The sequence below is a fragment of the Botrytis porri genome, assembly GCF_014898465.1.
Source record: "Botrytis porri strain MUCL 3234 chromosome Unknown BPOR_009, whole genome shotgun sequence".
NCBI lineage: Eukaryota > Fungi > Ascomycota > Leotiomycetes > Helotiales > Sclerotiniaceae > Botrytis > Botrytis porri.
In genome coordinates, this window is record NW_024066083.1 from 2,477,531 (window position 1) to 2,490,026 (window position 12,496).

Here is a 12,496-nt window from a genome sequence, read left to right on the forward strand (position 1 = left end):
AAACTAATATGGGGTATCCTTTCTCTATCTTTCATCTTCCTTCCACTCAAATCCGGCCCATAAAATTCCATTCCATTCATCCTTCCTATGTCTTCTTTCCTCGATCAATCCGATCCAATCCATCAACCAGTATATCTCCCTTTCCTTCTTCAAAACTTCGTTACGTTACATTCTCCTTCGCTTGTCCCAGATATTGTCAACACACCCACTCACTCACTTACTTACATAATTATGCAATGCAATGCAATGTGATGCAATGCTATGGCATAATACATCCATCCATCCCGCGTATATATTTTTCCTACCCTCCACTGTCGTGATCAGACCCCTGGTCATACAGCAGGGCGAGATGACAACAAAAAAAGGCTATCTACTCATACATACATACATACAACACAGCGCTCAGCTCATCTATCATACATTAATATTATCACCCAATCTCCAATTGAAGTCGATTTAGGCCCACTCATCCTCTGACCCTCACGTTCCATCATGAAAGAACCTTTTCAATCTTAACCAACAAAAGTCCTTCCGTTGAATTGCCCTTGATATCTTTCAGTGGAATCAGTCGATAACCCTGTTGGAGACGATCTAATCTTATGCACGCCCAGGCTGCTAGTTCATCTTTGGAGTAATTTGCATCTTCAATTTTAAATCTATGTGATGAAAAATGTTAGTACGACGATGAAGACGGCGTAATATGTATGGTTAAGAGATATGGAATCCAGGAAGTTTGGGGGAATATATGGGAGATTGAATGGGGATTGGATGAATGTAAATGAAGAAGAATAGAAGTAAGAAAGAGTAAGAGGAAAGAAATGAATAACTAGGGTGACATTGCATAGACACACATCATACATGAGGTAGACGAGTGCAGTAAATATTGGAATGATGTTCCAGAGATGAAGAAAATGAGTGATGTAATAGTGATAGTGATGAAAATATGCATCTCATCTCGATGCAAAACTTCAGCGAAAGGAAGAAAATCGAACCATAAATTGATTCCAGATTATGAGTGTGGTAGTTGAGAAAGCGCCATGTGTAACATTGAATTGGGGAACGGGATAGGCTGACAATCATACTACTGATTGGACAAGGAAGTATACAGCGGAACCCCACCCGAGCAGCCAAGCATCGGAAGAATCTACTACACTCGTAAATTAATCTGCATTGATACTGACCATCCGGCTCCGGACCGTTGCGTTGTTGAAGATTGAGGAGATTTAATACCCCCGATTTGAGCTTTGGATTATGTACCAGGCACTTGGGTGAAAGCTTTGGGGACTCTGAGCGGTGTGACACAATAACAGGTTTATGATTCATCAAGAATGATAATCAGATCATAGGAGTGTAGACCTTGTCTACTTCCCTGCATATGTAACTTGTGGAAGTATAAATAGACAAATGTTGAAGAAAATTAGTGTGACATGTACTAACCTGACAAAGCTTAACTCCTCCACCACGTTCCTAATACCTTCAAAATGAAGGGTTTCGCCTTCGAAATCGGGTTTACTGCCCGATTTATAGGCAGTCTTGAGCTTGTGTTCTCCCTCTTTTGCTTTGACATCATTTCCGATTGGTTGCCCGTTGAGCTCTTCTTGACTTTCAACATGCAGCTCGCATTTGACGTACGGATGGAAGCCCTTCTCCGTCTCACCCTCAGGAAAAGGAATTTGTTGGCCTGCAAATATGGAGATTTTCAAATCCAGGGTCTTATAGGGTATATTTGCCCATATATCGGACTTGACATCCTCACTGCGATAACCCGGAGGCTTCAATATCCATCCCTGGGACCCGGCAAACATTCCTTCATTCAACATCATACCTTCATCTAATGTCTGCCAATTCAAAGCAACCATTTGAATGCCCTTACGCCAACAGACGGAAGGGTCAAGATTGGATGAGTCAAATCGTGAGCCAGCTGGGAATGCTCTCATGAAGAAATTACGATTATGGTTGAACATCTGTTCCCGTTTTTGTTCATGAAGCTCGTTGATCACTTTTTCGCCAACGGAAAATATGTGAGAGGGTTTGGTGGCCGCTCTTACATCAAATGACACAAAATGTTCGCTGTGAGTATAGATTCCGAGTTTACTGAGACTTTCACAGATCTTTGCCTTTTTCTTCGAACTTCCTCGATCATCTTCGGAACCAGAGTGTGCAGAGTCTGCATCTTTCCTTGAGATCACCGGTACTAATGTGTTGGATGATGCCTTCTTTTCTAAAGTATCTGTGCTTGCGGGCGATAGTCCATTCGTAAGCTGACCGTTCGTAGTCTCGTTCAGGGCGTCTGGTGCCTCTTTTAATTCCGGCGCTTTCTTGACCTTGACCAAAATTTTATTGAGAAGTTCATCGAGTCTTGGAACCCTCTCCTCTGGATTGCATGTTTCGAATGGAGAATCAAGTAAGAGACCTTCCCACTCCTCCTTCATAATATCAACCATGACCTCCTGTTGTTCATGATCGGCATGAACTTCCAGACTGACGATAATTGGGAGTGGACTTGTAGTAAAAGCATTTTCTCGAATCGTTTTGCAGACGGCTCGAAATCCAACTGGTGCTGTCAAGGTCCAACCATGTAGAACTAAGGGCTCTCCAAGCATCGATGATCGTATCGAGGCCGGTCGTCCACCATTCTCATCCTCGTCCAAAACCTTAAGTTTATCTCCCGAACTTGTCTTTGTAATCTTCTGTTTGGCACTCTCTAACTTTTCTTTGGCGCTCTCCATCTTTTCTTCCACTGTCAATATCGCTGCTGCAGCTCTGCTAGAAAGTGTACTTCCCGTTCCTGAAGGTTGTCGTTTATGATCGGTTTTATTCGAGAAGATGGATTTGTCGTCCTTGTCTGGCAGTTCCCCATTGTGTACATCAATTTCAATACATCGACAATTTTGTGTGAGAGCCTAAGGGAAAGTGACAGTTAGTAAGGAAGCTGAATCCAATCATCATCGATCGACTGACTGTTTTATATGCTTCAGTAGAACTCCGCGACAATAACTGATTTCCTTCAAGATATGTATTGTGACTACTACTGATATAATAGTTGGTGATTGGTTTTGACTGATCTAACTCCGGTATGCGCTTCAACACCTCTAGTGAATGACTGTAGTATAGTGACTCGAGAAATTCCTCGACTTTGTATGTATCTTTATTGAGTTTGACCGTATGACCTTGAACATCTGCCAACCATTTCTCGAAGCTTTCCCTTCCTAGACATGATTCGGACCCTCGTAATTCGTCGTAAAGTTTTCGTAGATATTCTTGAATCTCATGTGAGAGATAAGCTTGACGCGGAGGATCTCCTGCGGTAGTGTTATTGAGAGGTTGAAGATGTACTCCATGACCAGGCGTAACCATTGTCGACATAGCTACGAGTTTATGAAGGGAGAAGTGTTTTCCGGAGGGAGTGAGGAGAGGCATGGTAGTTATTCTAGAGTGAAGACCAATGGTAATATTAGCAACTGAGTCATGATGTAACAAATTGGAAGGGAACCACAAATGAATGCAAAGCCACTGGGTCTATCATCCAAGTTTCTTGGAGCATCGTGGGTTCAACACATGTCGCGAGAACTACGGATACCGATGATTTCTTGACGTGTTTCAATGGTATTAAGTGTAGCCCTGCTTGGTGGGGTGGGAAGGTGGAAAGGATAATCAAAGTAGATATAAAAAACTTCACATACCTCCGAAACTTCTTTCTGAAAAAAGAAGGCATCTCTCCTTTACCATCAATCTATGAAAAGGAGGATTGTGATGCTACATGAGTAGGTATATGATGATGAGTGAGTGAGTGTACTAGGTATGCATGTGTGTATGTGTGTCTCTGTGTATTTCTGTCTGTCTGTCTGTCTGTCTGTATGTATGTATGTATGTATGTATGATGAAGAAATGATTACTTTCTTTTTCAGAGCCCTGACATATGAAATCAGGGAAAGTTAATTGAAATTGTTGATTCATCGGGATTCATCAAGGGAAGGGGGCTATAAAACGAGGCTCTCTTTCAGCTAATACTGGGTACAAATGTCCTACCTAGTAGCGATTAGCTACGGACTTACTGGCTGGTATGAATTTGTTGCTATTCTTATAGTGCTGACAAGGCTAGTGGGTATTGGTTGATCTGATGGGTTAACACAAGACGGAAGAGGATGGAGGTATAGCTTGAAGGTTGAATCTTGAACCTCGAACCTCGAACCTCGAACCTCGAATCATCCAGAATATTGAACATGCACAAGACAAGAGAGGAGGGAAACGAGAGAGATGTGGGCAAGGAGTGAATTTTGATTCATATTTATGTAATGTGTATGGATGGATGGATTGTGTGGATGTGTGGATGTGTGGATGAATGGATGAATGAAAGAATGAACAGATACGTACGAGTATCTTACCTATTTTTAAGTTGATAAACTTATTTAAAGCTTTTTGTTTCTTTATTAGCTATCTAGGACTTGTTAGTACCTAGTACCTCCCTAGTACGTACTCATCCACTTAACCAATCCCGGCCCGTACCTTTTTCTTTCTTTCTTTGATTGGTATTTGCTTGGCTTATGTGACCTTTGGATACCGGTATACTACTAGACTAGCTAGCTAGATACCTCGGGGGCCTGGGTACATCACCAGTGATAGCCAGATGACATTGTTGAAACCCTTAATAAAGCTAATAAAGCGCTGAACAATGAACGATGAACGATGAACGATGAAACCTTCCCAAGCCAAGTACGTTGAATGGTTCATGGTACATACTACAGTACGGACATCAAGCTTTTTCTTTTCAGGGTGGATTTTTATGGAGTCTCTAGTAATTAAGGGTAGTAGGTACCTGGGTATTATCAAGCATATCATCTGCCAATACCTACTATACCTACCTCCGTAGTAATAGGCTAGTATTCTTCACTTCGCCTCAAGCCTCAAACCTCTACCTCTACCTCAACCTTCAAACAATTTAACAACACCATACATACTACACCATACTACACCACCACACAAATTACATCGCCACAATACATCCGCATACACAACAAACCAAGCCCCTTCATCCGCAAAATCATGACTTCACAATCAATCCTTCAACCCGATCAAAAAGTTCGTTCCTGGGGCTTCGCAACCGTATACACGTGGTCCGATGTCCCGTAAGTGATGAACCCATTCGTTCCACCTACCTACTGTACATCATACCTACACAGCCTCAACTCCACTCCACTACACTACACTCCATCCACCCATCTCTCCATCTCCACAACAAGGCTGAGTTAACTTTTCATCTCACATTCTTCAATCCCAGAAACACCCACTACCCGCCCCATTCTCACAATACCCTTACCACCCATCTTGTTACTGCAGGGGAATTGACCATCACCTATCCGCGAGAGAAGGATGCGCGAAAAGTTACCTACGGGGTGGGGGAGAGAGTTGATGTGGAGAAGGGAAGGGTTCATGAGGTGTGGATGGGAAAGGAGGGGTGTACGTATGTTATTGGAGAGTAAATGATGAATGGATGAATGAATGAATGAATAAATGGATAGTTAACAATATGGAGAAAAAATGATGATTAGAAAACAACGACTATAACAATACTGATAACGGTAATAATACAATCATGGCATTGAAGATGAACAAAGCATACAGTATACGAAACCCACCACAATAGGCGCGAACAACATCTCACCTAACAAATCGATTCCTATCATCCCATCAACACCAAACACGACTCCACAAATTGAAAATGTATCCAGTATCTCACAACATGAACGTCTTATTAGAGAAAATATCCACTCCATTAATTATATACCATTCATTGCTCGTCCACCATGTCGCAAGCTGCGACTATTATCCTATCTACTCAAGCGCCCACCTGTTCACTGCACATGACAGCGAAACAATAGGTGCACAGAAAGGCGGTTGATGTAACAAGAAGTCGTAATGCTTGCTATTACTCTACCTATACATCTAATTCTTCTTTACAGACATTTTTCTCTTCCATCCAAGCCAATACCTCGAGATCTATCATTCTTTCGATTCTATTTCCAGAATGACATGGCAAAATTAGAGTCACCATGAATCATCGCGAGGACATTGCGGTTCCTATTAGACCTGCATATTTCAACTGACCAGAACAACAGGTTCTAAATCTTCAAATTCAAGAAAGATATACACCTCCTCACTACAAGATTTACTATTGTATTACGATCATCACATAATTCCTCCTCCATGATCATCCTCATTGTCATGACACCCCAAAGATATCACCCCCTCTAATCCCACCACCTTTCATCCAACCCCTCCAAAAACTTAATATCAACATTAACAAAACTCCTCCACAAATCCACCTCTTGTCTCCACGGTCTCATTTGAACCGCAAACGTCACTCCCGCCACATACTTCGCCAAATCCTCTTCATCCTTCCCCATAACCAGATACTTATCCCTCTTCGCCACTACCTTATCTCCAAACTGTTTCTTGAATGGTTCAATTCGATTTTTACAATTCACATGCATACTGAATTCCGAGTTGGGTAGATCCTTCGGAACAAACAACCAAGTAAACATACGACCTGTAAGATCGTAAAAGGTAAAATTATCACGTTTATCGTGGCCAACCGTCAAAGGATAGAAGTAGGGGGCACTCCACAAGCGAAGTATAGCGAATTTGGCATTAGGGTTGGAAGTCGAGAATTTCTGGGCAGTATTAAGGAGGGGTGGAATCTTGAAGGGATCTTCCATCCAGCTTGGCATTTCGAGATCGGGAATAACCGTACGCCAATCGACAAAAAGATCGGGTTTGGAAGGACGATGCGGCTCTGTACCTTGGAATGCTTGACAGCTGGCTGCTGATGATGCATGACTGCGAACAATCCCAGACTTGTATACTATAAGAAACGTGTTAGTTGATAGTTTGACAACATGCACTACCATGGGGCAACTTACGTTTTGCGATGATAGGTCGCATTGTCATGTCCCATTCGAGAGGAAATTCCGAATAATCATCTGTGGACCGCATTTTCTTTCGGAATTCATCGAGATCGGCATAAAATTCTTTGGGTTGGCGGATCGTAGATTTATCTGTTCTGATATCTGGATAATTCCGGGCTCGTTCCTCCTGCTTGAAAATCAAAGATTCTTTGAATCCCTTTCCCACTTCCGTGTCAAAGAATTCCGAATTGAAGAATGGATATATCTTACCCGTAGCTTTCTCTGCATCTTTAACATCATCGGCTGTCACTTTGAGCCAACTCATTACCCGAAAATTGAGTATTGTTGAAGATGCTTTGAAGAAAGGTCTACGAGAATGGTTATATCTCCAGGATCTGTGGGTCAATTTCTTCATTTCTAGATACCGCTCTTGTCCATTGGGAGTCATGTCTGCTTGGTGCCAAGCTTTTTTGAAATCTATTTAACAAGTTAGTCTTGATTACAAATGTGAGGAGGGGATGTTATCATACTTCTAGATGATGTCTTTTCGATAAATTTCATAAATTCTTCTTGTAGATCATCGTTGGGATAGTCGTCTTTGTATGTCTTCTCCATGGCAAGTCTGTGTACGGTAGGCCGGAGATCTTTAGGGAATTCCTTTGGAAAGACGTCAAATCCGTCATCGTCCTCCTCATCATCGCTGTCGTCCCCGAATAGGCTTTCGTGATGCCCTTGACATCCACCTTCAGAGTTTTTAGTGATGCCCGATTCGTCGTCTTCGGAATCTTCCGACTCCCAGTTCCAGGTTCCATCTACGAATCTTTTCATTGAAAAATCTTCTTCCTCAAACGCTCTCAATGAGTCTTTTTTGCCAACGGCCGTTTGGGCAATAGATTCCTCTTCTGCTCGTTCTTCAGGAAACAAGACCTCATCTTCTAGAGCATCTGCTTCATTGTAAAAGAGCTTACTTGGCCATGAGTCTGTTGGTTCAGTTGGTATACGATCTGGTCCATCAATGTCACCATAATAGAATTTTGATCTGTCATCCTGAAGGTAATCCCATTGGTTTACGAATTGTTGGGGATCACCTGGTCTGACATCCCTATAATGGCTATCTTCGTCTCGATAGAGCGTTTGCAGAATGGAAGCAGCTGGCTTGTACATGTCTTTACCCGTGGTTGCCCGGATGGCTTTGATAAGCATCTAAGCTTTGTTAGCAGAACTTTGAGAAGGCCGCTGAATGACGCGACTGACCTGTTGAACAGTATTATACAATGGAGCTAAACTTTCTCCAGGCTCGAGATCCCAAACATAAACATCGTAATAGTCGTTGAAAGAAAAGTTCCATTCGCGATGACGATCCATTTCCTCGAAGAATTCAGGTCCAATTCTTTTCAGGACGTTCCATACATTCTTGACTGCTCGTCCACGACCGCTCTTTTCTCGCCATAGCCATCGCTCTTCTTCGGGTGGCTTTACTAACAACTTACCACTTTCAGCATCTCTCACAAGCAGAACTAAACGATGACTTTGCATTGACAGATATTGAATAAAACGGCGACTTGATGGATCATTTCGTTTGATATGGGCACAAATTACGTTCCTTGCTTGGAATATAGCATGTTGACGACGGGTTTGTTTGCTACGTCCTCCCTGTGAGAAACTGACACTAAGCTCTTTGGCATCTGGATCTGAAATTTCGTAGTACATGATGAAGCCCTAGTTATCGCGTTGTTAATTGAGCGTTCATAGGTAAAATTAACGAAACTCACCAGTTGTAAAGCTTGCTGCTTTAATCTATTTCCAACCCACGAAGTCCAGTTTGAAGCAGGAAAGTAACCCCAGTAAGCCAAAATGTTCAACTCAAAGAACTCTTCCCAATTTCGACATAACTCAATTGCAGTATTGAGATTACTATCCCTTGCGATGATGGAGAAATGTAACCAACCTCCACGAGTCATGGCTTTATCACTAGGATAATTCCAAATCATTCTGCCACAAATCTTCACGCGGATCTTCTTGCGCACTTGCTGAAAATTTGTGGAATCGCCGAAATCAATCGCACCACCCTCCATATCCCCCATGATGTTTTGCATAGATGGAGCCATTCCAAGCATGTTTTGAGCCGCCTCCTCTCTCGAGAGTTCCCGCTTTGAACGCCATGTTCCAGGCAATTCACCACGTTTTTTCCGGCTCAGCCTCATCTTGACATCATAAGGATCAACATCTCTGAGACCAGAGCTATTATGATCATCAAGGTTCTCACTTTGAGTCTCTGCTTCGGGGTACTCCTCTTTTTCTTCGTCTGATCGAAAGAAATCTGCACATGCATCCCGAATTTCTTGAAGGCTAGGTTTCTCCATCTTGAGACAAACGTCTCTTAGGGCGGTGCCAGTCACTTCTTTCGTCTTGAAAAAAAGCTTCTATACTATCAGCGCGAAGAGCTGCCGGAAGTAAAGCGGCGTGTGCAAGTAACAATCTACAAAACAATAAGTGCTTAATCTCGGACACCTCGTCAAGCAGTCGTGTGATTTCGAATTCTGTAAACGTTCGAGTTGTTGTTTGGATGTGAGGATTTTCCACAGTTCCAGCCACCATGGGCCCCCGAACATCATCAAGGTCAATTTTTATTCCATGAGCCAACCTGTGATGCATGTCCTCTCGAGTTTCGATCAGAGATTTATCCGGTAGCTCTTGTGGCTCGGGTGTTGATTTACTTGTCGTTGTGGAAAGGGAAGGCGTAGTTGCCGTAGCTGCTCCGTTCTTCTTCTTTTTCTTCTTCTTCTTCGACTTTTGGGTAACACCAGCGGACTCGATTTGGGCTACAAGGTCGTCAAGTTCGTCAGTACTGTTCGCCTTGGGATGTGGTTCTTGAGATGCTACATCATTTTCGATCAACATGTTCTTGTCAATTTCCGTTGGTGAAGGTTCGCCCAGCTTTGGATCTTCTTCCGAGCATATCCATAAGAAATGCCGCATGAGGTCTTCAGGAATGGCCAGTTAGCATCTGTGAGATGTGAAATGTGAAGCATGGACTTGCAGCTCTACCCATGGAAGATCGTGATGTGAATATCAACATACCTATAAAGTTTCCTCGTCCATCCTCCAACTCATCCTCAATAGGATCCCAATCCATATCATCATCTGTAACCTCATTCTCTTCTATCTCCTTCATCTTCTCCTTGTATATTCTCTCCAGGAAAGTATCTTGCTTCTTCTTCTCTTCCCTTCTCATTTTCTCCTTCATTCTTTGTTTTGCTTGCTTCCAATTCCTCTGCCATAGCTGTGCCTCTTGCTGTATTCTCTTTTGTTCTTTTTCGTGATGTGCTTCTTCGTCATCCTGGCATTCTCGTACCCATTTGAACCATTGTTGATTTTGATATAAAATCTGGCGAAATAGAATCAGCAAAAAGTCCGCAAAGCTTTCCGGATATTGACATACCTCTGTAGTTCTCCTCTCGAGTTTTTCTAATACGTAGGTAACATGTATTTTCTGATTCTTAAGCTGGTCCAAGAATTTCGCATGCCCATAATCCATGTTTTGACTGAAAAATCGACTATGGTGCAGCTTTCTCGCTCTTATCACTCTTTCCAGTAGCTGATACTTGGTCCATAACCAATCATGTAATTCCTTACATTCTGCTTCCGTTATAACATCCTTAAAAGTCTCATTTCCAAGGGCAATTTTCGCATTTGCAAGGTATGGTGGTGGGGTTTTGTCTAGTCGTTTCAGTCGAGCTGTACGAAGTTTGTATCCACGATATAGACCTGAAGGTCATTGTTAATTGTCTTGAATTCCATCAGAGATTTTTGACAACATTCTAAGTTTATTGCAAATATCCAATACTTTCAGATATTGAGATCTCGGCTCTATCCGGGGTGTTTCTGGGGATATACCTTGGCATTGTTTAGAGTGGAAGCTACAAAACAATCCATTGACAGATGTAGCATTTTCCAAGCATCGTTTCTCATCGGAGACATTCAGTGCATTGCACTGCTGTGAAGAGTTGGTTTCCATTGCCGTACCTCAAAAAATTGTAGAGGTTTGGAGCTTTCTCCACCTCATGTACGACAACGACATTTCCAAAAGAAAAAGCTATGCCGGTACCAGACTACAGCATGTTAAAACGAGTGGGGAAGAAGGTTCTTTGATTGGTCTTCATGGGGAGAGACGCGTTCGCGTCCAAACCATGGAATTATTATGTCATTTGGATCTAAAATCAACAACAATGTTTGGATGAGCAGATCACGAGTGAATGCAAAGATCCTCGTCGATATTTACCATCACTCTTTGCTCGGTTGTAGACCTTCGACAGATGTTAGAAAAGATACTGTGATGTGACCACGGCACGATTTCTTATCGATAATGAGCTCAGTTATCCACACACATCCTACAGAATAACCTACAGTCCTCAGGCTACACAATGTATGTCATTATATATTGAAAAACGACGCGCCAGTCTCACCCACACAGCCCGTTTGGCTGAGCGGTGAAGCGCATCACTAGTGCTTGATGACAAACCCCGTAGACAAAGAAGAGAGAGAGAGTTGGGAGAAGATCGATAATATGTCAACTTGGAGAAGCAAATGTTTTGCAATTCAATAATGAACAGTATTGAGGTAAGACTGATTTATCAAATTCATAGATTACCTAATTTACTTGTCCGAATTGGACTAACATTTTGATCTTCACAAAGGATAAAGACGATCGGATTACGAGGTTACTTTTCGGTAAGCATTCCAAAATCGATTATGATTTCTCCCATCAATTTATCCCCTCCCAGGAATTTACGGGCATTCAATAGCATGAAACCTTTTGCATTGATTTTTTGTTGTCTTTTTCTTGTGGACGATCATCTGAAGGAAGACATGAGAAGAAGAACTCCATAGGTTTGCCTCGTCCGAAGCATAAGGAGAGTTAGGAGAGTGAGCAGTCTCAGGAGCGGTCTTTTGAAAAGCATTTACGATAGGAGACCTTGGGAGGAGGTGGATTGTACGCTCCACTTTTCACTGAGAAATTCTTAGCACTCTTTTGATCAATTTTTGCTTGATCAGCAATACGAAAAATCTCCAAAATTGAAGAAATTCGCCCTTTTGACCTTTGAAACAGGGCTGTTCGTGTGTCAGCATAATACACCTGTTCCTTCCTCATATTCCTTTTTCCTCCTCATATTTAACATGGAATTCAAGAATATGCTACTACATGCCCTAAGTTGAACCCTTCATTTTCTAGCCACCTCTGTTTTAGGCCACCTATTTACACTACAAATCGCTTTTTGATTTATTAATATCTCTTTCAAAACAAAATATAACTTATTAAAAATCTATATAATATAGTTTATCAGTGGGTCGGCTATATCAATGAATCGGTTATTTTTACCTCGAATTATTATTCTATATTCAATATATGTTTTTTTTATAATTAATTATAAAAATTCATTCTAAAGAAATATATATAATCTTAATTATTCAAGCTATTAAATTAAATAAAAAATTATCAATTCAAAAAACAACTTAATTTTATTATATATCTTGAATTATATTAAATAATAAAATTCAAGATAAACCTAATATAGTTAAGAGTTGATTAA

General features: G+C 41.6%; 3 protein-coding genes across 3 annotated transcripts; 1 reads left to right on the forward strand and 2 right to left on the reverse strand.

Annotated features, from left to right (window-relative positions):
• Positions 1-490: 490 nt before the first annotated feature.
• Positions 491-3,715, reverse strand: EAF01_007487 (uncharacterized protein; the record flags this gene model as incomplete). Its single annotated transcript, XM_038915742.1, has 4 exons — positions 491-656; positions 1,438-2,903; positions 2,962-3,430; positions 3,684-3,715. The coding sequence occupies 4 exons, from the start codon at positions 3,713-3,715 to the stop codon at positions 491-493; spliced, it is 2,133 nt and encodes a 710-aa protein (XP_038769380.1).
• A 1,328-nt stretch (positions 3,716-5,043) lies between these two features.
• Positions 5,044-5,480, forward strand: EAF01_007488 (uncharacterized protein; the record flags this gene model as incomplete). The annotated part of the gene is made up of 2 exons (XM_038915743.1): positions 5,044-5,126; positions 5,279-5,480. 2 exons carry the CDS (start codon positions 5,044-5,046, stop codon positions 5,478-5,480), a joined length of 285 nt encoding a protein of 94 aa, XP_038769381.1.
• A 75-nt stretch (positions 5,481-5,555) lies between these two features.
• EAF01_007489 (uncharacterized protein) lies at positions 5,556-11,983 on the reverse strand. Its single transcript, XM_038915744.1, has 11 exons — positions 11,688-11,983; positions 11,601-11,634; positions 10,803-11,523; positions 10,348-10,673; positions 9,987-10,293; positions 9,335-9,889; positions 8,678-9,303; positions 8,160-8,624; positions 7,436-8,108; positions 6,921-7,382; positions 5,556-6,862 (listed from the first exon to the last, which is right to left on the reverse strand). The coding sequence occupies exons 3-11, from the start codon at positions 10,921-10,923 to the stop codon at positions 6,249-6,251; spliced, it is 4,149 nt and encodes a 1,382-aa protein (XP_038769382.1). The 5' UTR covers positions 10,924-11,523; positions 11,601-11,634; positions 11,688-11,983; the 3' UTR covers positions 5,556-6,248.
• Between the last annotated feature and the right edge of the window lie 513 nt (positions 11,984-12,496).